Below are 26,599 nucleotides of genomic sequence, written 5' to 3' on the forward strand. Positions count from 1 at the left end.
AAACAAAACCAAGAAGTAGGTACCAGGTTAACATGGTCTTTGCTGCTGAGGTGTTACACCTCACCTCCCAAGTCCTCTCAGTGGATAGAGACAGCTCAGAAACTATCTTTTCCAAGTAAGATTCCTGATAAAAAGAAGTCCCTTGTAGAAATGGCTGAATACACACACACACACACACACACACACACACACACACACACACACACACCCTTATTTCTTTTCTCCTTTCTATATCTATCTACATACATTAAAACCGTACTTCACACAGGTAACTCCACTCCAATACCCAACCATTACCCCAGGGTTATTCTACTTTTTGCTTTTTATCTGCAAGTTCAAAGGTGAGATAATTACTTCAGACTGTAATATATTTTATATATTTACTGATGTTACTCATACGCTTGTAGAAATGAGCATTGCTGCCCCCACCGTTTTACTTGGTTGGACCCTGCATAACACTGATTAGGGTGCAACACTCCTCTGTGGGTTGCTGTATCTCTCTTGGCACATGGAAATCTTCTCACCTGCCTAGGCCCCACCAGACCACTGAAGCCCCCTCCAGTCTATTAACTCTGCTGACTCTCTGACACCTGGTCCAGGCTGTGTGTCCCCACCCACATACAGATGTCTACCTTGCTTTGACCTAGGATTTAAATATAAAGGAGACAAAAAGAAGAAGAAAGAAGAAGAAGAGAAGGAAGGAAAAGAGAAAAGAAAAAAATATTTTTGAAATAAAGGAAGTTCAAAGGGTAGCTTTTTCCTGTATTTATCACTGAATATATAGCACAAAATTTCATGTGTAATTTTAGCTGCTTTAATTTGTTGTCCTTTTGAATCTAAGTAATCTGTTACAGTATAAAACACTGTATACCAAAGGATCTGTACCTTTTATTAGATCAGACAGGCCAATGAGATATTGAGCTGTGATATTTACATCTGTTTTGAAATATTTAAATTTCTGTATAAGATTTCTCTCATATTTTATTTAAAATTACATTGCACTTTCATTGTTCAAAGTCTTCAGAAAAGACTAAATTTCATAAGCATTAAGTAAAGAGGTCCCATCAAAGGAATAATGTGTGTAAATGTTGATTTTTAAATGTTGGTTTCCCATGCAAGATTCAGGGTCTAATTCATTTTTATTTCTCTATTACAATTTCAGTTGAATGTACCTCTTTCTGAAACAAATTTTAGGTATGTATTTATCACAAAATTTTAAATATTAGAAAAATTGCATTATTCAATAAATATTTCCAATAACATTTTAGCTCTTGCCTGTGGTGAACCTTTTCTACTTTTTAAGCTGAGGGAAAATCAGTAAGTTAATATTTTCATTAGAAGGATGGGTAATAGACACGCCCAGACCCACCGTCAGAAGGATATGTATCAAATATATTTTCATTTTTCAATGAAACATTTTATAGTAAGAAATGTGAAATATGAAGAAATGTGAGATATTAAATGTTTCCTGAGAATTTAATAATGTCTATTCATTATGAATATAACATCTTATTTTTCACTTTTTCTAGAATTACAAGCACTTAAAAAATTTTATACATCTAGTCATTAGCATATTTTACATACAGATACAAACTTACATCATCTCTAAAAAGACCATGTAAAATAGAGTATCAGTATTATTATAATTATGTATACATGTATTTATCACTTGCCTAGTTAGTATTTATAAAAGTTCATACTAATTACAAGGAAATCCATCTAATTTCCTGAGGCTTAGAATTAATATAGGTAGTGAGTGCTTCTGATCAGTATAGATGGTGCTCACTTCAATTTATTATCAGTGAGTTTTGATATGACTTTGCACATTTCATTTTCCTAGAATTTAACTGCGTTTGCAATGGCTTATTCGTACGCCTAAATGTGAAGAGTCTACCTCTCATGATTTTCATTGAGATTAATTTTCTGATAACGTCATGATAGATAATAAATATTCATTTATTTCCTTCCTTCCCTTCCTGTCTAAGTTCCTTCTCATCTCAATATTTTTCTTCCTCCTTCCTTTCCTAAAAACCCTTCACACAATACTTTCTTGCTCTTCTCCCTTAGTGTAGCAAAACTTGATCTGAGGAGTGACAGGTTCCACTTACATAATATTTGAGTATTGATTAGCTTTGCAAACTTTTAAATTTCCCTTTTAATCTTTACAACTAATAACATTACTTTGGGGGTATATTTATATCATATCAGTATCATATATCAGTATCATATCCGTAGAAATAAATATCTTTCTTAATTTAATATAAAATTATAGTTATATACTGGAACTCTATTTAGGAAACAGTTTTAAATATTTTCATAGAAGGTATGTCTTCTATTAAAACATAACATTATAATAATTTTCTGATATTTCTCTACCTAGTCTTAAAAGGCAATAAATTATGTTTTTTTCTATCACAGGAGCTATAAAAATATACTATAATGTGTATCTTCTGATTTCTAATCAGTCTTCTAAAACATAATGGCAAATTCTATATACATGTATCTGTGTTTTATGTATAACTGTTATTCATGTAACTAAAAACATAACTGGATTTCTAGTTAAAATGAATTGTATTCTACATGCCATTATTTCTGTATCTTTAAGCTTCTGGGAAAGAACTAGAATGTTTTCATACACAAAATGCAACAGTTTTCCATGGCAGTTATATAATCTTAACTTTTCTATTTGCCTTAAAAATAAGTTTACTATTTCTACTTTCAAGTTTGAGATTTTAAAACAGATTAATTTTGGTTTGTTTCCTATCAAAATGTATTCTATTTTTAACTTTTTGATAGGGTTCTAACTTTACATAAACTATAATTTGCTTTCTTTTTTAATGTTTACTTGTTTATTTTTGAGAGAGAGAAAGAGAGAAAGCACAAGCGGGGGAGGGACACAGAGAGAGGAGACACAGAATCTGAAGCAGGTTCCAGGCTCTAAACTGTCAGCGCAGAGTCCGATGAGAGGCCTGAACTCATGAACTATGAGATCATGACCTTAGCCTAACTTGGATGCTTAACTGACTGAGCCACCCAAGTGCACCTATAATTTGCTTTCCTAAGACATTTTCCCCGAATTCTTTCATAGACAGTTCACTCATAAAGTTGGGCGATAAGACTCAGGGTTTAAAATCAGTCTTGATTATGGGGTGCCTGGGTGGCTTGGTCAGTTAAGTGTCTGACTTCAGTTTAGGCCATGATCTAGCAGTTCTTGAATTGGAGCCCTGCATCAAGCTCTGTGTTGATAACTCGGAGCCTGGAGCCTGCTTCAAATTCTGTGTCTTCTTCTCTCTCTGCCCCTCCACTGCTTGTACTCTGTCCATATCTCTCTCTCAAAAATAAACAAACATTAAAAAGTTAAAAAAAAACAATCTTGATTAATAAATATGTTCTAAGTCCTCTCTATCTTCCATCGGATTAAACTATTCTAAAATTTTAAGCATTGATTTATTCTTCCTTATAATAACCTGTTTCATGACTTACTAAAATGTAAAGCTATTTGCTTATAGAAATATTTTATGAGATCTCAGAAATTATTGTGCTCTACTTACCAGCCAAAGCAAGAATGTATTCTTGAAATCTTGTTCCTATACGGTTAGTGGCTGTGCAATTATATCTTCCAAAGTCATTGTCAGATGTAGGTGCAATCTAAAATAATCATAATAATAAATGTTGAACAATTTTAAAACAATATCACAGCAGCTTTAAAATAGACTCTAGTATGCCTACCATCTTCACACCTGTTCGATTATTTACAACTCCTTGCCATATTCTTTTTTTTTTTTTTGTATCAAGTAAGTATCACACCCTTTTAAGATGTAATCCATGGACCTATGTTTCCACAGGACTAGGTGAAATATAGTCTAGCTATTAATTTATTAAGTAGATAAATGCCACCATCTACTGCATAGAAAAATTGTTATATATTCATGTATGTAAAGCTCAGAAAGTAGTACACATTTTCCAAAATACATATTCTGCAATCACTGCAGACATGTACTTGAAAACAGAAAACTGTCCCAAAAGGATTATTAGTTAACTCTTCGTTTTCTGTTTTAGCCTCAAGTCAGGCAGACTTAAAGTTCAAGAAAGGTTGGAAGTATATCAGTTATCTTTCTCTGTCATGATTTTATTGAATATAAAATATTAATGAAGGATGAGGACTCATTCTAGAAAAATAAAATTCTTTCCAGGAAGGTATTTTGCAAGAAAAATGTTGCCCTTGTGTAGTAATCCCTGTAGACAGGCATATTATCTTGATAACTAATAACAGTACCTTGCCTCCATTTGCTTTCAATTCCTATCATTCTCTTTCATTTTAGGTGCAAAATAGCTGACCTCAATTCTCACACATTTGAAATCCATAATTAAGTTAACCTTCCAGAATTCTATTGCTGAACGTTGGGACCAACCCTGTAATTCTAATGTACCGAAATTCTGAAGTATCAGTTCAGAGCAGAGATTTGATGATAGTAATAGATATAATTTTCAATCCCGGTAACTATTATTAAGGGAGAATATGCTTACAACAAGAGTTGCTGTTAATTTCAACTCTATCCCAAAAGGGGGAAAATGATTTTGTGGTAATGGGAGGCTATTAACTAAAAATGCAATTTTGAGGTCCATTGAAGATGGTAATTCTGAGAGTACAAAAAAGCTGTGTCACTCATTCTCTGGTTAGCTGTCTATCTAGGAGTAGATCATAAGTTTAAGGATTAGAAACCTTAACAGTTCTTATGTAAGTACTTTTTAGTGATGAAAATACTCATTTTTCTTACATTCAGTTACTAATAAACTAGATAATTTAACTTTAAAATAATTTTACTAGTAAGAAAGATTTCTGCCCCAAAAATGTCTTCATTTTACAAGTCCTTTGAGAGTTACTTATATAGTCCACAGGAAAGAATGTGTACTGAATCGACACAATGTAGAGACAGGATGGCCATGACCAAGTATCAGAACTATTGTGCAGCTCCTCAATATTAAAAGAAATAATGTAAATATAGCCAGTTTCTTGTAATGACTTTTAAAAGGCTCAATTCAAGTTTTTTTTTGTTTTTTTTTTTTAATTTGTTTTCTCTTCCTGGGAGTTTGTCTATCCAAAGATAGAAGTTTCATAATTTTATCTGAAATAATTTGTTGATCATATTGTATGATTAACAAATACAGAAAACACCCCTAGTAGAACAGATTATTTTAAAAAATCCCACAGATCTAGATATAACCTGACAAAAATGTGCCTGGCAGTATATTTGATGTGTCTAGGAAAACAATATGAAAACAATGTCCAATAGTGGCTTGATGCCCAATCCCAGAGCAATGAAATAATAGGTGATTTTATAAAAAAATAAAATAATGTACAAATAGGTATATTATAAAGCATGAACTTAGAAATATTTAAATTTAAAATATACCATTTATTGCTGATATTTATCCAAGAAGAACTAGGAACATCTTACATATGAAACCACTTTTTCATATTTTAATATGCAGTTAAAATAATTCAAGTTTACTTAAGATGTTGGCCTTTAATAGTACATTATAGAACAACAATATAGTTCTGAATATCAAAATATGGACTGGGAGTACATTGTTGATAGAGAGGTTCACTAATCTTTATCCTAAACATTCAAAAACTTTATTTCCTTTCTTTGTGTTCCATTGTTAGGAAATCATATATTTAATAGTTAGCGTTTTACTTAAGGAACAACAATAGAGAACAATAGAACAATATCATTGCAAGCAATCCATCAGAAAGTTCTTTCATCAATTTTTGCCAATATATTAAAAATATGGCTAATTNGTGTATTGTGTCTTAAAATTCATAAATTTAAAAGATTGAATATATATATTTAGTCAATGTAAAAGGTAAAACCTTAAAAATCAATTCAATAAATCTATTATTGACCAACTTGATATCAACTGCAAACTTGATTTTTCTATATTGTATTACATTTTAAGAATTTGAAATTATGTGACTATTATAATAATTACCAAAAAATAAAAATGTACTATCCTAACCAACTATATGTTATTGATTCAAAATTAGTAATCTTTATCATTGCTTTTTTATGTATTGTTATTTTGTTATATTTTGTCTTCCTGTTGTATTAGTTAAGCATTAGTTACTTATTCAGGACTTTAATTCAAGTTTTAAATAGTATACACATAAAAGTACATATTCAAGGTCAATGCTTTAACCAACAGACCATGTGACCATGTATAAACAAAAATTGCTTAGTTTTCACTTTGGAATGGAGATGAATGCCATTTTGTTGAAAGATTAAATAATGTGAGAGCTTTATATGAATAAAATATTTAAATATAAAATGATGAATATATTCAGGGTGCCTTGGTGGCTCAGGCAGTTAGGCATCGGACTTTGGCCTAGTTCATGATCTCAAAGCTCATTTGTTCATGTCCTGAGTCAGGCTCTATCCTGACAGCTCGGAGCCTGGAGCCTACTTTGGATTCTGTGTCTTCCTCTCTCTCTCTGCCCCATCCCCAACTACTTTGCCTCTCTCTCAAAATTAAATAAAAACCTTTAAAAATAAAAAAAAACGGATTAATATATTTAAATATTGGATTTATAACATGTTTGACCTTGACTATGGAGAATTATGACCTAACCAAGAAACTGAGAAAGAGTAAAATGATGTAAAGCGGAACTTAGAGATTAGGCTCTCATTTAAACATAAACTTAAATCTACCCATTATGGAATGAATAGTATTGCCCCACAAAATTCATATGTTGAAACTGTAACCTCTAATATTTGGAGATAGTGTCTTTAAAGAGGTAATTGAAGTTAAATTAGGTCTTAAAAATGGGTTTTAATGCCCTTATAAAAAGACAAGAAACCAGAGCCTTCTCTTTATGTGCACACAGAAAGTCCATGTGAGTAAATGCTTAGAGGGCACATCTGCACCAAGGGTAGAGATTTCATAAAACAGAACAAAACAAAACAAAACAACCCTCTGGGACCTTGATCGTGGACTTCTAGCCTACAGAAATGTGGGCAGGGGCACAGGTTTCTTTGCTGAAGCCACCTGGTCTGGTACTCATTATTGCAGCCCAAACACACTAACACGGTACCCAAAAACTAAGATATAATCAAACCTTGGTTTTTAACTATGGTTAAATGCCTACATTTTAGGTTAAACTACCCAAACGTCTTTGTGAACTTTACATCTGTGTCGATTCATCAATAGCTAGTTCTCCCAATAAAGTTAAAAATAAACCAATTTAATTTGAAATGGATTTAGACAGAGTTAGCTTAGTTATCCAAATATTTAAGGAAGTAACGACTAAATCCTTCTATCAACCAGACATTTCACTAAGTCCAATTACCAGGTAGAAAACTTAACATGGCACAAATGAGAATACCTTGAAGTTAATGCAGTCTGGGTATCAGATGTCATTTTAAACCATACATTTCTAAAATTTACATAAAATGAACTACAGGGAAAAAAATATAGTATCCTTTCAGCTAAATAAGGCTGGTGGGGAACATTCCTAGTTGTAGTGAAAGAATGATAAACTGGAAGGGTCCCTGATTATGGTCATAGACACACAAACTTTGGAACTGATACAGACACATAATCTGTAGTTAATAAGTAAGAGGTATTGTACTCAAACAGAATTTAAAGCCCAGGCACTTGGCAATATATAAACAATGATGTAAAATCTTAATTTAAACTATAAAATGAAGGGTGCCTGGAAGGCTCAGTTGGTTTAGCGTTTGACTCTCTATGTTGGCTCAGGTCATGATCTCACAGTTCATAAGTTTGAGCCCTGCCTTGGGCTCTATGCTGACAGCGCAGAGCCTGCCCAAGGTTCATTCTCTCTCTCTCTCTCTCTCTTTCTCTCTCAAAATAAATAAATAAACATAAAAAATAAATATATATATACACATATAAAATATATATACCGAATAAAATGAATGAGGCATTGAACAAGTAAATTTAGTGTATTTAGGAATTTGTAAGTACGTAACAGTGAGAAGTAATATATGCCAGTCTTAGAAAAAAAGCATAACTTCAAAAGCAATGGCTAGGATCAATACTGATATTGAACTTTTGGCCCTCAAAAACTGACGAATTACTCATTCCTTCACACTATGTTTTCATGATATAACTTTTTCCAAAAATTAATTCATGAAAAATAATGGCTTTTGTTATACATTCATATTTCTACATAAGTAAGTTATGAGAAATTAGTCATTAATGGGCCATGATCCAAATGCATAAAAACTTCCCTTTTAAGTAAAGGCACATGAAAAATGTACAATAAGATTTGTATGTGTATATGTATTATATACAATATATTATATAAATATTTATATTAAGATATTTAAATATATTCTAAAATGGTAGGCAACTGCTAAAATAATACCAATTATTCATTATTCATATGTACATAAAGACTTACCTCTAATATCATCTTTCTCCCTGCACTGTATGTCTTTAAATTAGTGGTGTTTTTAGCTGGTAAGACTAATTTCTCTCTTCTCCAATGGACTGATGCTGGTGGATTAGATTTCACATCACAGCTTATGTTGATTGGGTTTCCTTCCCAAGAGTAATAAATTGTTTGGTTTGATATAAACTTGGGAGCATCTGTAAGGTAAAATAACACAACATTTATAGACCTTTTCTTTTAGGTAAATAATCAATTAGTTTTAACAACAGTAATTATTACTCGAGACAAAAAGAAGCCACATCAATTGTAATTTCATATATTTAGTGTGTGACAGCAGAACTCATGAAAATATATTATTTGGGGGCGCTTGGTTGGTTAGTCGGTTAGGCGTCCGACTTTCGCTTAGGTCATGATCTCGCGGTTCGTGGGTTCGAGCCCCGCGTCGGGCTCTGTGCTGACTGCCAGCTCAGAGCCTGGAGCCTGTTTCAGTCTGTGACTTCCTCTCTCTCTGACCCTCCCCTGCTCACGCTGTCTCTCTCTCTCTCTCCTAGAAATAAATAAAACATTAAAAAAAATAAAAAAAAATATATTATTTGACTGTTTCATCAAATAATTTTAAAATTAAAAATATTCAAAGCTGGTCAACTATTAAAACATGAAACATTAGGGGCGCCTGGGTGGCTCAGTTGGTTGAGCGTCCGACTTCAGCTCAGATCATGATCTTGTGGTTCGTGGGTTTGAGTCCCGCGTCGGGCTCTGTGCTGACAGCTCAGAGCCTGGAGCCTGTCTTCAGATTCTGTGTCTCCCTCTCTCTCCAGCCCTCCCCTGCTCACACTGTCTCTATCTCTCTCTCAGGAATAAATAAAACATTAAAAAAATTAAAAAAACATTAATGCACAAAATTGCTTTTCATAATCTGAGAAAAAATTATCTTTCCAGTTAATTAATAGCAATGTATATATCTGTTTCTACAACAAACCTCATTAAAAAGTGAGAGTTTAGAGTAATGGAATCAGTGGTCTTGTGTCATTTTAAGATCTTGTCATATTCATATAATTTCTTTTATAAGATATTTTGAAGCATATGTAAAATCTAAATTGAAATGTCAATATCACAATTAAGAGACAATTTTTCTCCTGAAATATCATTTCCAGTATTAATTAAGCCAGAGATGATTTAATTTAATTGACAAAGTTGATTTGAAAATTAATCAGTGCCTATGAAGCTCTGTCAAAACTCAGGCCCCTACATTAGACCTCTGTAAAAACAGTTAAGAGAAAATAGGCAATGTTATTATATTGTTTTATTAAACAACAATTATGGAGACACACAAACATGGTTTTTAGCCTTGCTCCATGTAACCCAGGTGCCAATAATCATAACCTCTGTGTATCAATATCTTGACTTTATAAATTATTTGACACAATTTATTTTTAAAATTTTTACTAAAAATCACAATCCTAAATTAAGTGGTCGCTAAAATGTTGCTGGAATTTATGTTGATTTATTTTGATATTATTGTTATTAATATTAACTATTTAGAACTTCATATCACTTTACAAATTATCAATATCAGTTAATCAAGTTTAAATGTTTTGTTTTGCTACCCCTAATTACTTAAAAATGAGCTATACAAATTCTGGTATATCAATAGATTATATATCTGATATATAAGAATTATAATCTATAGTACAAATACACAAGTAATTTTAAAATCCTTGTCTTTTATTTGTCTCAGTGTGTATTTTTATTGCCAATCTCAAGGAGTGGAATATTTTTATAATATTTGTATGGAATATTAATTGAGTGTTTTCTACATAAGACAGTAGGATTATACATTTTATTCCATTTTATCTTTTTAATAACCTTGTGAAGAAGATGTTATCATATTTGAAGCATGAAGGATCTTGAGTAAGGGCTGTCAAGCTTATTCTAGCACTAAGTTGTAGGCCTGGGATATGTATGAATATAGGGTGATTTTAACCAGAGGCCACTCATTAGATATCCATTCAACCCAGGAACAAAATTATATTATTCAGTGCTAGCAATGTTTTGGTTAAGTGGACCCTATCATACATTATTGAAGGTAAATACAATTTGAATAATCCCTTAGGAAGATAAAGAACCCTAAAAAGCTTTATCATTTTGATTCTGCAATCCAGTCTTAGGTATCTCTCCAGATAAAATAAATAGAAATATCCAAAGTTTACATGAAGGACTTTTAATGCATTGTTATCTGAACAAAAACTCAAAACAACTTAATGTCCCTCAAAAGAGAATTATCTAAGTAAATAGTAACACATTTGGGCACTTAGGTGTGCTTAAATATCACACAGACATTTCTACCTATGGGTATCCTCAGCTTGCAGTGTGTCTGCCCTTCCTTTCATCTGACTGCCTTCAAAACTAAGCCCCACACTTCTTCAATGGAGCTCTTCCACAATCTTCAGTTGTACGTGAGCTCCTGTGCTTTGTGCTCCCACAGAGTCTGTGTTTTCCCTCAGTATGGTCATTGGAAGTATAGGCATTGGAAGAATCTATGTCACTGTGTTTTCACTAAATGATCTGAACCTCATGGGTTAAGATGTGTCTTGGTCACAATTATATACCTGATAGCTTAAAGATGCTTGCTCGACTCTCAAAAACTGTACATCAAATGTACTGGAAATTAATATCAATTAATTTCAATTCCTCAACTCATTTATATTGAACAGAAGATATTTCCAAGGAAAAAGGGAAAAAAAAAAAACAACAACAACTTTGCAAGGTCTGGGAAGATTAGGTGAAAAATCTAGGAACGTATGACTAATTCAGGTGCAAGTGCAAGAGAAACCAAACTTCCTGATGTTCAACGTGAAAAGCTAAGGTTATATAGATATACAGCTCTATCTATAAAACATTTTATTACTCTTAATAAATATGAAATATAATCTCTTTAACATTATAAGTTTCGAAGGAAAGGTTAATGGATAATTTATTTGCATATATATATATATATAGCCCAATATGAAAATCATACATGCTAATGGAGCTATTAATAGCTGGCTGACTCACAGTCTACTCTGCCCATGATGTGACATCTGTATGAATATGTATTATATTATTATAATCTGACCATAAACTTAGGGCAAGATTTGATTTTTCTATAAAAGCAAGCAATTGCTACTAATTGTTTGCCTGATGATCTCAGTAGGAAATTAATTTGAAATCACTGATGTTGAATACAAACATGCTACAGGCAATACATGCTATACTGAAAGGCACATTAAGAAAATGTATTTGTGGTGTGAGGCAAGAAAATATTGATAACTTCCATCTACAATAAAACATAAAGCAAATCCCTATACATTACACGCTTTGTAGATATCAAAACAGTAGCAAGGCAGCAATATTCACTGGCACAAGATTGGCATGTTAATAAAACTGACTGACTGGTGTTGGGTCATTGTTTAAAGAAAGATAGGACTCTGGCACAGGCAACAGGTGAAAACTCCAGGCTAAAAACAAGCGGCCATATTTCATGTTGATAAATCAAAAATAGTAATTTTCAGAGAACTGGCCTTTTTAAAAAGTAGGACTGTCACATCATGAAAGACTTCAAATATGGTGCAGAGGAAATAAACTTAGGCAGTTAACAAAACATCAGGGGAAGGAGAATGAGAGAGGAATGTGGCATAAGTAAACCATCAAGAAATGGAAACATCTCTCAGGGCATTATATGTTCCTCAAATCCTATTAAATAAAATAAATTAAAATAAATATATGTCTTTAAATAGCCTACAATTTTCAAAATAAAATATCCTACAAATTTCAATAAACAGAAGTAACTTTATGGGAAAAACATTTTTTTCTGAGCAAAGTAGTGAAAAAATTCAGAGAAACCTGAATAGTGAATGACAAGATAAAATATGTCATTCACTGGATGAAAAAGTAGCAGTGTCCCTTCAGAAAGCTTCAGGGAGTAAGAGAACCGAGCAAAGTAGCAAAAATGTCCTACTTGACAAAACTTTTGTCAGACTTCTATAACCCTTTTAAAAAATGTTTTATGTATTTATTTATTATTTGTTATTATTTTTTATATATGTACTTTATTGTCAAGTTAACTAACACACAGTGTATACAGTGTGCTCTTGGTTTTGGAGGTGGGTTCCCATGATTCATTGCTCACATACAATATCCAATGCTCATCCCAACAAGTGCCCCCCTCAATGCCCATCATCTATTCTTCCCTCTCCTTATTTCCCCATCAATCCTCAGTTTGTTCTCTGTATTTAAGAGTTTCTTATGGTTTGCGTCCCTCTATTTGAAACTATTTTTTCCCCTTTTCTTCTCCCATGGTCTTCTGTTAAGTTTTCAAGTTCTACAAATGAGTGAAAACATATGATATCTGTCTTTCTCTGACTATTTATTAGAGAGAGTGTGGGCAAGCAATGGGGGGGGGCAGAGAAAGAGGGGAACAGAAGATCAGAAGCAGGCCCTGACATCAAAGAGGCTGACAGCAGAGAGCCTGAGAGTTCATGACCTGAGCCAAAATCCAATGTTTAGCCAACTGAGTCAACCAGGTGCCCCCCTGTAAGCCCTTTTATAAAGACTAGGGTTTATCCTCAGGCCCTTCCTTGATCGGCTTCTTCCTTTAGTAAAGAATCCTAAGTCAGCTAAGTGGAAATCTTTCTTTCCTTGATATCTCCGTATATTTGAAATCTGATCAAATTCCTTATTACTTACCCTTAATGCTCATGTCTGTGGCTCACATTTATAAGAATTTTGTGAGGTTAGTTTAGCAAGAATCACATTATATTTGAAATGTAATCAAGTCTCTTTTAGTAATTTTCCATCCACTGGCTTCTGTCATTTTACTTATTGGCTATAAGTCTCCACTTGTTCTTGCTGTATTTAGAATTGAGTTCAATCGCTCTCCTCTATTGCAACAGTCTTGACCCTTCTTGTAATCAATTTAAATACAAGTCTTCCTTAACATTCTTAAGTGCCAACATAGTATCTCTCTGACAAAAGATAGAGTATATTCCCCAAAAAAAGGCAATTAAAGGAAAACTGGTTTCCTTTTATTTAAGAAGAGAAAAGCAAAGAAAGACCTGAAGCCAACATGGCAGCGTTAAGAACTATTGGATTATTTTCTATAATCTTGTATGAGAAGGAAACCATTTTTAACAATCAATCACACGATAAATTCACCCCAACCAGATTTTCATGCAGGAAGACAGGGAAGATTTATATTCAACTGTGTGTGGATTCACCAAATTCTCATTACGCAAATAAGTGATCTTTGTGTTTACTGTATTTACCTATGAACAAAGTTAAACTTGTAATACTTTTGTACACATGGTCATTCTAAGTTCTGCAGAACTGGGACAGATCTCATAGCATCAAATATCTGAAAAGGAACATGAGAGTCCTCTACAAATCTTTGTTCTACACACAAGAATCCAAGATTCTTGAATATTTGGGAAGGTGGTGGCAGAGCTAACCCATAATCTTTTGACTCTTTATGATCAGGTTATGAACTCACACTACTAAGCCAGTTATTCTATTAATAACTAAGTACATTCTCAAGAGAGTAGTTTTAATGATCATTAATAACAAAATTAGTGTTTGAAGTGATTATACTAAGTAATCAAGGAAGTATTTTATTAGCCCTGTATGCTACATTGAAGCAATAAAGGAAACTTGTAATATAGTTTAGGGAAAAAATGATGGAAACAAATGCACATTGGTACAGTTGCTTATTTCCAGGTGATGCCAATAAAATGAGATAATTAATATTATACATTGCCAATTTCTCTGCTGATACATGAGAAGCTAAGACGTAAGAAGAAATGTATTCTGGGACATGCTAGTTATTTTCTGCACACAGGGTTTTGTGGCTAGAATCACATTTTGACAACATATCCTTGAATAGATAGTGCTTAGATAGAAACTCAAGAGTTAATTAACCTTACACTGAAAATTGAAAATAACAAAAACAAGTGGGGAGAATGAGGAACAGAGAGAATGAAGGAGGGCAGGAGGAATGAGGAGGAAAAGGAAAATAAAATAAAAGGACAAGACAAAAATGCATATTTTGCTTTCCTTTAGAATTTATATCTTACAAATATTTCCTGATTTCATCCTGTGGTCTCTTCTGAGTATTGGGGATTGAATGCTGAACATGAAAGACAAGATCCCCAACTTCTTGAAGTTTTTGTGTTCTCTCAAGTTTGTTTTATAATTTGGAGTAACTGGAAACAACTCACAGATATGCTGACATGAAGTTCAGCATCAAGACAGAAAAAACTAAAATAATAAACTATAAATTTACTTAAAGTTGTAAACTGAGAGAAAAGTAAACACATTGTTTCAATATTACAAAGTAAAAGATAATTCTCTAAACTCCAGTTGGAAAATGTGATTTTATCTTTCATTCTGAATTAATAAGATATGTTAAACTAGAAAATAAAATTTGTTTGGTTGGGGTGCCTGTGTGGCTCATATGGTTGATTTTAGGGCAGGTCATGATCTCAGTTCATGAGCTCAAGCTCCGCATTGGGTTCTGTGCTGACATCATGGATCTTGCCTGAGTTTCTCTCTTCCTCTCTCTCTGCCCCTTCCCTGCTCATGTTCTCTCCTCTATCTCAAAATAAATAAATATTAAAAAATAAAATAAAATTTGACTACTGCTTACATACAAGTTTGGTATTTAAAAAGTAATCTCTTGGGGCACCTTGGTGGCTCAACTGGTTAAGCATCTAACTTTGGCTCAGGTCATGATCTCATGGTTTGTGAGTCTGAGCCCTGACAGCTCAGAGCCTGGAGCCTGCTTCAGATTCTATGTCTCTCTGTCTCTGGTCCTCCCCGGCTCATGATCCATCTCTCTTCTCTTCTCTCTCTCTCTCTCAAAAATAAATAAACATTAAAAGTTTATTAAAAAAATAAAAATAAAAGGTAATCTCAAAATTTGTAGTCTATCCTTCTCATTGTTAAGAAATTATGAATATGCTAACCACAGAACTTTTCCTCTTTATCCATGACAGGTGAAGTCTTGCATTAAAAATAAAATCCCTTAAATAAATAGAAGGTATCATTCAACATCCTAATAAAGAATAAATTTAATCCCCAAATGAGCATACTTACTAATGCCTTAAAATATAATAATTTCATTTTTTTTAAGTAGGCTTCATACCCAGCATGGAGACCAACATGGCACTTAAACTCACAATCCTGAGATTAAGACCTGAACTGCAATCAGGAGTTGGAATCTTCGCCAACCGAGCCACCACGGTCCCCTCCCCACCACCAGCTGCTTTTTAAACACATTTTAAATTATATTTTTTAATTTAAAAATGAAGTTACTATGGAACTTTTACATCTAGAAAATTCATAGGAACATCCCAAGGTGAGCTCAATATTCAACTTCTTATTAAGACATTTATGAATTAATTAGGTTGTTCCCACTTTTCAAAACTTTAAGGGTTGAAAATTTGTTACCTTGCTTCCATCTTCGTAATTCCTAACATGTTCTATTTAATCACCATTTTGAATGTGATATCTTCATATTTGAAGTTGATAATTACAATTTATGGATATTTTGTTGAATGTCAATATATATTTTTCTTGAGTACATATTACCACTAATAGAAGAATATTCTATCTACAATATAATGAAAACTAGGGAGGTTTTGGTACTAAAAATATCATTCATAGGATACAGCAAAAAAAACCCAACAAACATAATTGTAAAAATATCCTCCATATTCTAAAAATAACAAACATAAACACTGATATCCTTGTGTACTTCTCCCCACTGTGAAACTAATTTTGATGCTTTTTTAGTTCTGTGAACTTACTAGCCTGTGTGTGTGTGTTTGTGTGTGTTACTTCTGGTGTGAACACATATATGAATCATTTCATGGGAATTTCAAACCATCTGGTTTATTTGTTGAGAGATATTAATTATTTGGAATTAAATAATATGCAGCTTCATTTTCATATTTTAAGAATTTAAGCCTCTGCACTTGAGGTAATATGTTTGAGATGTAAAAAAAACAGTGTTATATTTTTCTTGTGTTATCAAAAGGGCAAAATTCATTTTCAATTCTCTTAGTATGTGGTATCATAAGTTATACTTTATCTTTTAAACAGTTACCTCACTTCTATAATAACTTAAGAATTAAGTATACTCTATAAACTATTTTAAATAATTACCATTTTATTTATTCAATTCTTTATTTGCATTTGGTTTAACTAATATTTATCTATTGTTCCATTTATTCCATTATCCATTCTAAAACCTGACATCATAGGGTGTCTGTAAAACAAAATATTCCAATCATTTAATCAACGAATTGATTGCACATCTTTAGTCAAAATAATATCAAAATGTATGTCCACTGACACGAAGCTAACTGTTAGCAAATATGGATATAACTGTTAACGTATAAAAGTTTCACCACCCTGGCTATGCATCAAATCATATTATGAGCTTGTGGGGAAATATTCCAAAGTCTAAGGCTTCCTCTTAAAGATTCTGAATGCACCACTTTGGGAAAGGTAGCTGCTGCAGTAATTATCCCAAATTATGATTGTGTGTCTATTTTATACTAAGCACTGTTAAAATGAAGGGGATTCATGTCAACAGGGACTACTCTCTAGGGGATCAGGCAGATGGAAAAATATGTAAGTATGATGAAGGCAAAATGTATTACAGTGGGAGTGGGATGGGTAAGGTTCTTGTTTCAAAGGTATTAGCACTGAACCTAATGAGGATATGCAGGGGAGGCTCAATAAAACTTCCTGAAGATCATGACCCTTATTTTTTGAGCATATAAAATGTGTTGAATACAGTGCTAAATGTCACAACAAGCCTGGCATTAGGAATCTGGGCACACACACACACACACACACACACACACACACACACGTTGCTGGANCACACACACACACACGTTGATAACTACCAGCGGAAGCCAGAATTTTGCAGCTGCTGTTTATAAGTAAAATATTACATTAGAAATAACGTCATTCCTGTCGCTGGATTACGGTCCTAATTATGCCAGATGCAGTGATGTCACCTTGATTTTCTGTTTATTAGTTTGGGCATTGGGTGTTTTATTTTTTTTCTTTATAGAATTAATAGTTGAACTTGTTTCTTAAATCTCTAGGAGTTTACTAACACAGAAAACATGAGTCTTGGACAAATTAAAAATATATAGAGAGGATTATATTTGCCATATATAAAGAGCAATGGACCATATAAAAGTGATTTTTATTTTGGTTAAAATTATAAATCCCTCAGGATAATGTTAATTATCTCATATTTATAAAAGCCTCTGGCTGGTAGTTTACCATACATACATACATGTAATTACATGCATATATATATATATTTATAATGAAAATGAAGAGTAATCATTTTTTATTAAATATTTTAATAGGTTAATATGTTTAAAACCAAAGAACCCATGTGACAAAATCATGTGAAATCCTTAGTGGCAAAAATATAGGGAAGAACATGATTTTTGGCTCCCATATCTTCTACTTCATTATATGATTAATAAAACTATTTATATTCTTGCATAACCTGTGAGGAGAACATGTAAAACTGGATGTAAAATGAATACAAGTCTTAAAAATCAAAGAACTATGTTTTCCTAGCTATCATCACAATGGAAAGATCTCTAAAGAGTAATTATTTAAATTTTATTAAATGGAAGCTGTATAGGTAAAAAGCTGAGCTAGAACATTTTAACAGTACTTACATCCATGACCTTGACTGAATCTCTAATTTAAAATTACCAGCATAAGAAGAAACAGTAGAGTGAGTATGTCAGGATCTGAATTTGTCATTTCCTCAAAGTGAGGATCAGGAAACGTATGTTCCAGGCACACCAGAAGAGATTAAAGAAATTTTGAAGACTGCTTTCAGACCTAGTGCCAAATTACTCCTGTTTTGATAAATGTCCTTTTAAACTTTTTCGCCTTATGGCTGAGACTTAGGGCTGAATGTGCAGCCGGCACTCATCACCGCATTCCTAACACTGCACAACTTCCCTACCTGATTATTTGCTTACTATACGCTTTTCACTTTCTCCTGTCATTCCCTCTCAGGCTCTAAAGGCTTTTTTTCTGAACATGGTTTATTTGTGGTTGGTAACCGTGACCTTAGTAAAGTCTTACTTTCTTGCTGAGTGCTGGTCTGAATTCCTGAATTCTGCTTGCTTGTGAGCTGCCCAAAGCTGATAACAACACACAACACTCAGGCTCTGGGAGCTGAACTATAAAAATCTTTGACCTGAATTTCCACAGGTTCATGAATAATAGAAATCAGGCAGCTCACTATACAAACTCACTATGCACTATCCATTTTGTGAATCAAATTGAAAAGCATAATAGGGTAAATATTTACAATCAATGAAAATAAATGTGTCTTTAAAAATCATATTGATAGCATAACATGTATTGCTCTTGTAAAAGAGTTTTGGGATCAGAGCAAATCTGTCTTGCACACTCTCTAAATAATTTACTTAGTGCCATGAAATACTATCCCTTCTTGAAGCTGTCATACTTTGTGGGATAAGATTTTCATTTTTTTCCTTAATATAGATTTTAAGAACCACAGTAAAATAAAATAAGATATTCTTAACGATTGACACTGATTCATCACCAATAAATCACAGTATACAGAAATACCATTCACATCTCTCCCAGTACTTAGTTCATTGTGCAGCCTGGTCATTACTGACTTACTAGCCAACCAGTTTCTATTTTAAGACAATGTTGGGGTGCCTGGGTGGCTCAGACTGTTAGCATCCGACTATTGGTTTTGGCTCAGGTCATTATCTCACAGTCTGTGTGTTCAAGCCCCACGTCAAGCTTTGTGCTGACAGCATGGAGCCTGTTTGGGATTTGTCTCTTTCTCCCTCTCTCTGCCCCTTCCTTGTTTTCTCTCCCTCTTTCTAAAAATTAATAATAAGAATAATAAAACTAAAAAAAAAAGACAATGTTACTATCCTGATTAATCCTTTCAATAAGACTCTCTTCATATTTCTTAAACCAAAAACTTTTATGAAGATTTATAACGTTTCACATTAGCTAGCCTATGTCAATTTCAGTGTCTGTTTTGTCTCTATTTGAATCAGCTTTGATCTTTAGACCCTCCCCATCTCTTACCCTTTCCTGCTTTCAGCATTTTGCACTAGCTTCCCATCTGCCTGATCACTTTCTATATACTTCATCTTAATGTGTCCATTTCCTGAATTAAAACTCCCCCCCCAAACCCACATAAATTCCATGAGAGCATGGGCAATGTTGCTTTTCTCACAGTTCTGTACAGCACTTGAATTTATATTTCTCATCCAGTAGAGAGTCAGTAAATAATAGTTAAGGCAACAAATGAAAATCCAGGTTAGTGTGGATTCTAAATATCGTCACTGCATTGAACAGAGAAGAAAAACTAAACCGACTCCTATTTCATTTTCCTAGTATCATCGAATTTAGGGCTTTAATCCAGTACTAATTCTGTGGTAATACATTGTTTTTCATGGACTCTTATTGCCTATTTTGTGAAGAAGCCAGCCCCTTAAATTAACTGAGAATTAACTGCACATGTTTTTATTTTCTTTTTTAATATCTAAAACACCTTGATGCTTTTTTCAGTCATTGGATTTTCTCATTTGATTTATGCTGAGGGAAACTATCCAGGGAATAAAAATTAATATATCCTTTGGCACTTTTAGAGGATAATTCAATTAATAATTTCATAGATCCAGCTCTCCTGAATGTTCTCTCATAGGCAGAATCAGCTATGGCAATTAACTGGATTCAGTCCATGTATCATGGGAATTCTAGTGGCTACATGGAAAACTAAATTAGATGCGTGCTTCTTGCCAATTAAACCTAGTGTTGGATGTGCATTTTCTGTACTAAATTTGAACAAGCAAGTTATGAATAAATCTCAGCATATTTTATGACCCTAGAATCATGTGTCATATTAAGATAATATGTATATATGGCTTCTTAGCACACACTGAGTTTCTCTTTAATTTGACTACTGTTAGTGATATAATTATTACTGATAATTAGATAAGCTTGATTAGGAGTACAGTGAATTATTCTTTCACTTGTCTTAATATTTCTTTTCCTTAAATCATATACATGTGTGCATATATAATAATATAATATAATATAATATAATTAATATAAGATAAATTATACATATATTTATGTGACTATAAATATATTTAGAAAATAAAGGTATTTTACTACTTCTGGCTATTTTTCCTCTGTATACGCTTTATATAATTAAATTTTCCATCAAGTTATTTTATTTTAAGGTCTACATTATTAATATGCACAAGTTTACATAAAAATTTAGGAAACAAAGCTTCGGTGAATCTCTTTCATAAAAACTTCTGCATTGTCAAAAGATGAATGATTTGTCACACAGATATCACAGTGATGAAGTTGTTTTATAAGTAACAAAAATTCTGTTTTATTACCATAATATAATAATAATAATAATAAGAGTAATAGCAATATTAGAAACAATGATGATGATGGGGCGCCTGTGTGACTCAGTCAGTTAAGCATCCCACTCTTGATTTCAGCTCAGATCATGATCTCACAAGTTTGTAAGATTGAGCCCTGTGTTGGGCTCTGTGCTGATGGTGTGGAGCCGGCTTTGGATTCTCTCTCTCTCCCTCTTTTTCTGCCCCATCCCTGTTCTCTCTCTCTCTCAAAATAAATAAACTTAAAAATAAAAAGAAAAATAACAATTATGATAACAGTTAATGTGGTGTTAATGACCTATCAGTCTGTGCTTAAGTGTGTATTGTAATAAACAAATTTACTTGCATTTAAATTACATTGGTACTATTTATTGTCACTATTTTACCTTTATATTTATTGGCTCTTTATTGAAAGGTTGAAATGTAGGTAATTATATAAACTTTTTCTGCCTTCCTTCAAATGTCTTGAATTAAAACTGGCATCAAATTATTACATATTTTTAATTTTCAAATGACCACAGTATTATTTAGTTGGACTTAGATCACAATTTCATTCGCTTAACTATTGTTTATGTTAACATATAATTTATATTTTTAATGTGCATTTGATTAGAACACTTTTTAATTTAAAGGGGTGATAAACTATCATCAAATTTTAATTTTACATAATACAGCAAAATATTTTGAGCCAAATGGAATAAGAATAATTTGAATTACGATTAGAAATGAATCCTGTGTGACATATTTTCAGAGCACTGCACCATAGGAAACAAACAAACAAACAAACAAAGAAATATACAGCCTTTCCTAAAATCATGCTGACATGGATCTGCAGCCTTAGTATTTTTTTTTTTTTACAAATAGTTTATTGTCAAATTAGTTTCCACATAACACTCAGTGCTCATCCCCCAAGTGTNTGCATCCTTAGTATTTTTTTCAGCTAAAACGTGTGCATTCCTTAACTGTGCTTACCCAAGGTCAATATGCCCTCTGGCATATAGTAAGCATAAATAAATATTAAATTAATGAATGAATATGGAAATAAGTATCAAGTAGCTGATATTATACTATTATGTACAAAATGTGTATTAGAAATAATTGACAGTTTTTTAATATTAATGAGTTTAAGAAGTAGAGAAATTACATGAAAAATGTTGAAATAAGAACACACTGTAAACCATAGTATAAATGAAAAATTCCAATAAGTAGCAAAGATTTAATCAATGAAGCCTTTCTTTTTTTACCTTTTATGTTTATTTTAAAATGTTTATTGTCAATTTCATTAAATAGGTAACCAAGTTGCTTTTCAGTCACCTACAATTTTTTTTCAGTAAAGTGAACAAATTAATGAAAGTGCTTTTGATTTTAGTTTTCCAAAATAAAACTCTAAATTTAGAAAGGAAATAAAGATTTAAGGATATCTACTACATATAAAAATATCTTTGGGATTGCCCATAGAGCAACTGGAAAATCATAAGTATGTGTTTTCTTTTCTTTTCTTTCTTTCTTTTTTCCCCCCCATCAGAAAAAGAGAAGTTAGAAATAATTGGCTTTGGCTTTGTGCACATTATATTATAGTGGAAACATTTCTACTCTTTCTAGGAAAGAATATTTCACTGTGCAAAGCCAAGCAATTTTGAATAAAATTTAAAAATAAATATGTACACATTCAAGTGAAATTATTATTTTGGTTTGTGAGGATATGATCTAGAATTTTTAGATATATAATTTTTTATTATTGTATAAAATGTAAAATATCAATCTTTCTAAAAATAATTAAAATGAACAATCATAGTGTGAAATGCTGCTCAGGGCAAGAAAAATGGTTAAATCAGTTCTTAGCATTGACGGCTCATGACTACTGGGAGCAAAAATTAATCACATTGAAGTTTGTGAAAATCACAGAAAAAAAGTATCAAAACATAGAATACCTTTTATGGTATTGGGCTGACCACATTGATAATTGTTCTTATAATCTTAGAAGACTGTTTATCAAGCCCAAGATAAATCAAAGACTTCCTAAACAAATAGGATTATCTCTGAATAACTTGTATCTAACAAGTAATATTTGAAATCCTGCTACATAGGAAGTATTTTATGATTCCAAAAGTGATAAAAATAATTATTTTAAAGAGGTGAATTACTCTTATCAAGACTTCATCAGAAGGGCGGAAACGGGTTTCTCATCAGTAATACTAAAGCAGACAGGACATTTCACTCTGGATGACCCAAAACATATGAAATAAAGTGATCTATGTGAGTAAATATGGTAAGGCAAATGAGTACATAGGTTTTTGAAGTGGTATGGATATAGAACCAGGATTATCTGGTCCTTCGTTTCTAGTTCTTTAAAATATTGTGATAATATTGTGATTACATTTCTAAGAGGATTTTTTGTGTTTTTTTCTCTATTACTGCTCATTGGATGGTCTCTATGACACATCTTTAATTATAATTGCATTAAATTATATGTTATTTTATGATACTTTCTAAGTTGCTCCATATACGTAGATCTCAGCTTACTAAATATATTGTAATATTGTATATCCCTTCAATCATTTTGGGTCTTTGAAAGGCACTAAATAATACAGTATTTCTAATGTTATTCAATAAATATCATTAACCTGAGTAATTACTGTGAGGGTTATTAAATGAAGATACAAAAATAAAATTTACTTCTTTAATATCTTTAAAACCGTTTATTGAAAATTATGTTGGTTTTCCTTATTCAATATGTGATGATATAAGTAAGTCTGAAGCATATGAGAGAAAAGTGTAAATATATGTATTTTCACAAACCTGATTCTTATTTTAAAATGGTCTTGCACTCGCAGGTATGTACTTCTGATATAGCTTATTTTATTCAGCAAATATTTGCTCCTGAAGCCCTCTCAATAGGAATGCATTACCATTCTGGAATGATGATTGGCTCAGTCACATGCCTTTCTGGATGTGACATGAGCAAACACTTGAAATCAGCTCTCATACGGGATTTGTTGTCTCAAACCTCTGCAATCTCCAGGAAATGGTCCTCCCTGGAGTGTCACCTCTTCTGCCTGGTTACAAGTGTTACTGGGCCCACAGCATGGAGTTAAGCATTGCTGCTTGACAGAAGACTCCAGACTGAACGCCTGCCTAGTCAGCTGATTGCAGCTGAGCATGAGAATTAGTATTATATAATGTTGCTGAGTTCTGGAATGTTGATTATGCATTATGGTGGCATTAGCTGCAGATGTAGCTCACTGCAACTGCTCTATTTTCTTCTCATTGTTTCTTATGTTATATATTTTGCCAATTTTTTTTGTTTATTATCCGGTTTCCTTTCCTGAATGTGAGGTTCACAAAGTCATTTTTGCTTGCTTAATTCCATTCTCTATCCCCAATACCTGGAAGGGTCCTTGGTTTGTAGTTCATGCCTGCAGTAAATACTGTTGAATGAAAAAATATGTAATTAAGATCCTAACCTCAGTATGCTTGAATTCATAAAATAATGAACTTAGATCTATTTCTTCCTGTTCACAAATCGGGAAACTGAAGTTTTGATAATTTAAATAACCAATGTCCTAGGATTAGATCCAGCAGATTTATTAATATTTAAGGACAGTGACTAATTCTATGACATTCAAACGTTGTTTTAGTAAAGCCCAGTATATTAGAAAACTACTATCTAGTTTAAATCATCCCAAACAAAAGCTGGCTTAAGTCAATGGAAAGGTATCAACAATACATAGAGAATACTAGGAAAAACTTGTCCTTGCCACTGCCCCACTGAAATTAAATAATAGACTTCCAAGGATTGAAGGATTTAATGATCACAGAGCTCTGGTTGGTTGGATTCATGTTGTTGGACTGGCCTTTCTCAAGAATCAGTACCGTAACTTTTGGTGGCCATGCTATTATGGACTAAGTTATAGAGTAATATATCCAACAAGGTAAATCTTCATCCTAGGGAAAAGGAGGAAAGTGGAGAAGCACTGTTACGAACTGAACGTGTGTTCCCTCCCCAATTTAAATGTTGCAGCTCTACTCCTTATATAATTGTATTAGGAGGTGTGGCTTCTGGGAGGTGACGAAGAGTAGATGAGGTCATAAGGAATTCTCACCATGGGATCAGGGCCCTGTAAGAGTTAGAAGAGAGCATTGTTCCTGGGCTCTGCTCTTCATCCTATGGGGATAGAATCCGCACCAGCAAACTGCACTAGAACCCCACCATGCTGATTCCCTGATCTTGGACTTAGAGCTTTCAGAATCATGCAAAATCAACTCCTGGCTTTTATAAACCACCCAAACCATGGCACTTTGCTCAAAAAGCCTGAACCAACTAAGACAAGCTGTAAACAATCTGCCACAAGGTCTTAGCATATCTTTCTGGAACTTCAAGATGATAAAACTCAGGGAAGTCAGGGAAGTCTTGGTGTGATGTCCTGGTGAGCAGCTTCACTCTGTGAAGTTCTACACTAGTTCCATCTGTGAGGGGGTCCTCTCTGTCAAATCAAGAAAGCTCACTGCCATGGACTGAATGTTTGTGTCCCTCCCTATGCTCACCTCCCGCCCCCACCCCAATGCATAGACTGAAGCCCTAATCTTTACAGATGGAGTTTGAAGGTGGGGCCTTACAGAACTAATTCACAGATGAAATATGAGAGTAGAATCGCATAACGGGATTAATGCCCTTAAAGAGGAAGAGACAGGAGGTTTCTCTGCGTGCATGTGCCAAGGAGAGCCCATGTAAAGACATAACCAGATAAAAGCTCTCATCAGTAGCCTGACCACACTGGCATCCTGATCTTGGACTTCCAGATTCCAGAATGGTGAGAAATAAAAGCTTGTGTTTAAACCTTCAGTCTATGATATAAATATTTTTATAGCAGCTCAAATTAAGACTCTTGCTGGTGAGAATTGGGATTCCTGGAGCAATGTCTTCAATCCAGAGGAAGGACAGCAAGCTGTGACAAACTGGAGGTACAGATCGATACTTCTGGACAACTAAGTTAAGCAGGTGCCAAGAGGCAGTGATAAATCCAGTAGCTATACAATATGACTATTTTCATTTCTTTGTCTGATATTTGTTTGTTCGTATCTAAGGGTTTGTCCTCTCAAGGGGTGGATATTTCCCAAAATTCCTTAACAATTTTTCATTACCATAATCTCTAAGGCACATTGGAACAATAAGATTTGATTTGAATCAAATGATACCTGTCAGAGATAGACGAAATGTGATGAGACTAGAATAACTGATAGTATCTTTACTTAAGGAGTGCTGTATTTCAAATTTTCCCAGGGGGCACATGTTAAGTTTGGGTTAAAAAACTACAGCTGAGCAGTAAAAGATTTTTCACCTTTTTCTTTTAATATTCCACTATTATCTCTGCATATAGAGATAAGCTTTACATTTCTCTCAGACACTGTCCTTGAAATGACCATACTGGGTATAAAACTTTAACAGTTGCTAGCACTAGACCCAACTGATTTCTACAAATGAGCCGTCTTCTTTAAACTCTATATTATGGTGAGTGTAAAAGTTAAGGTCATATGACAAGATTTCAATCATAGATATATGTGTGTGTCTATTATGACCAAGGAGATTTTCTAATTTCAATATGTTTGTGAAGATAATTTTTAAATATTAAAATCCTGTTGACATATTATCTACCTCTTCCTGTACATGCAGCAGATCAAA

General features: G+C 33.1%; 1 protein-coding gene across 3 annotated transcripts in view; it reads right to left on the reverse strand.

Annotated features, from left to right (window-relative positions):
* The window catches only part of NCAM2 (neural cell adhesion molecule 2), a 506,271-nt gene that overhangs the window by 92,796 nt on the left and 386,876 nt on the right, over positions 1-26,599 (reverse strand). For all 3 annotated transcript variants that reach the window (XM_077756475.1, XM_077756477.1, XM_077756476.1), the window contains 2 exons: positions 8,429-8,616; positions 3,552-3,648 (listed from right to left, as the gene is read on the reverse strand). In XM_077756475.1, coding sequence (XP_077612601.1) covers positions 3,552-3,648; positions 8,429-8,616 — 285 coding nt within the window. The remainder of the gene's footprint in view (positions 1-3,551; positions 3,649-8,428; positions 8,617-26,599) is intronic.

Source organism: Crocuta crocuta, unplaced genomic scaffold (assembly GCF_008692635.1).
Source record: "Crocuta crocuta isolate KB4526 unplaced genomic scaffold, BGI_CrCroc_1.0 scaffold378, whole genome shotgun sequence".
NCBI lineage: Eukaryota > Metazoa > Chordata > Mammalia > Carnivora > Hyaenidae > Crocuta > Crocuta crocuta.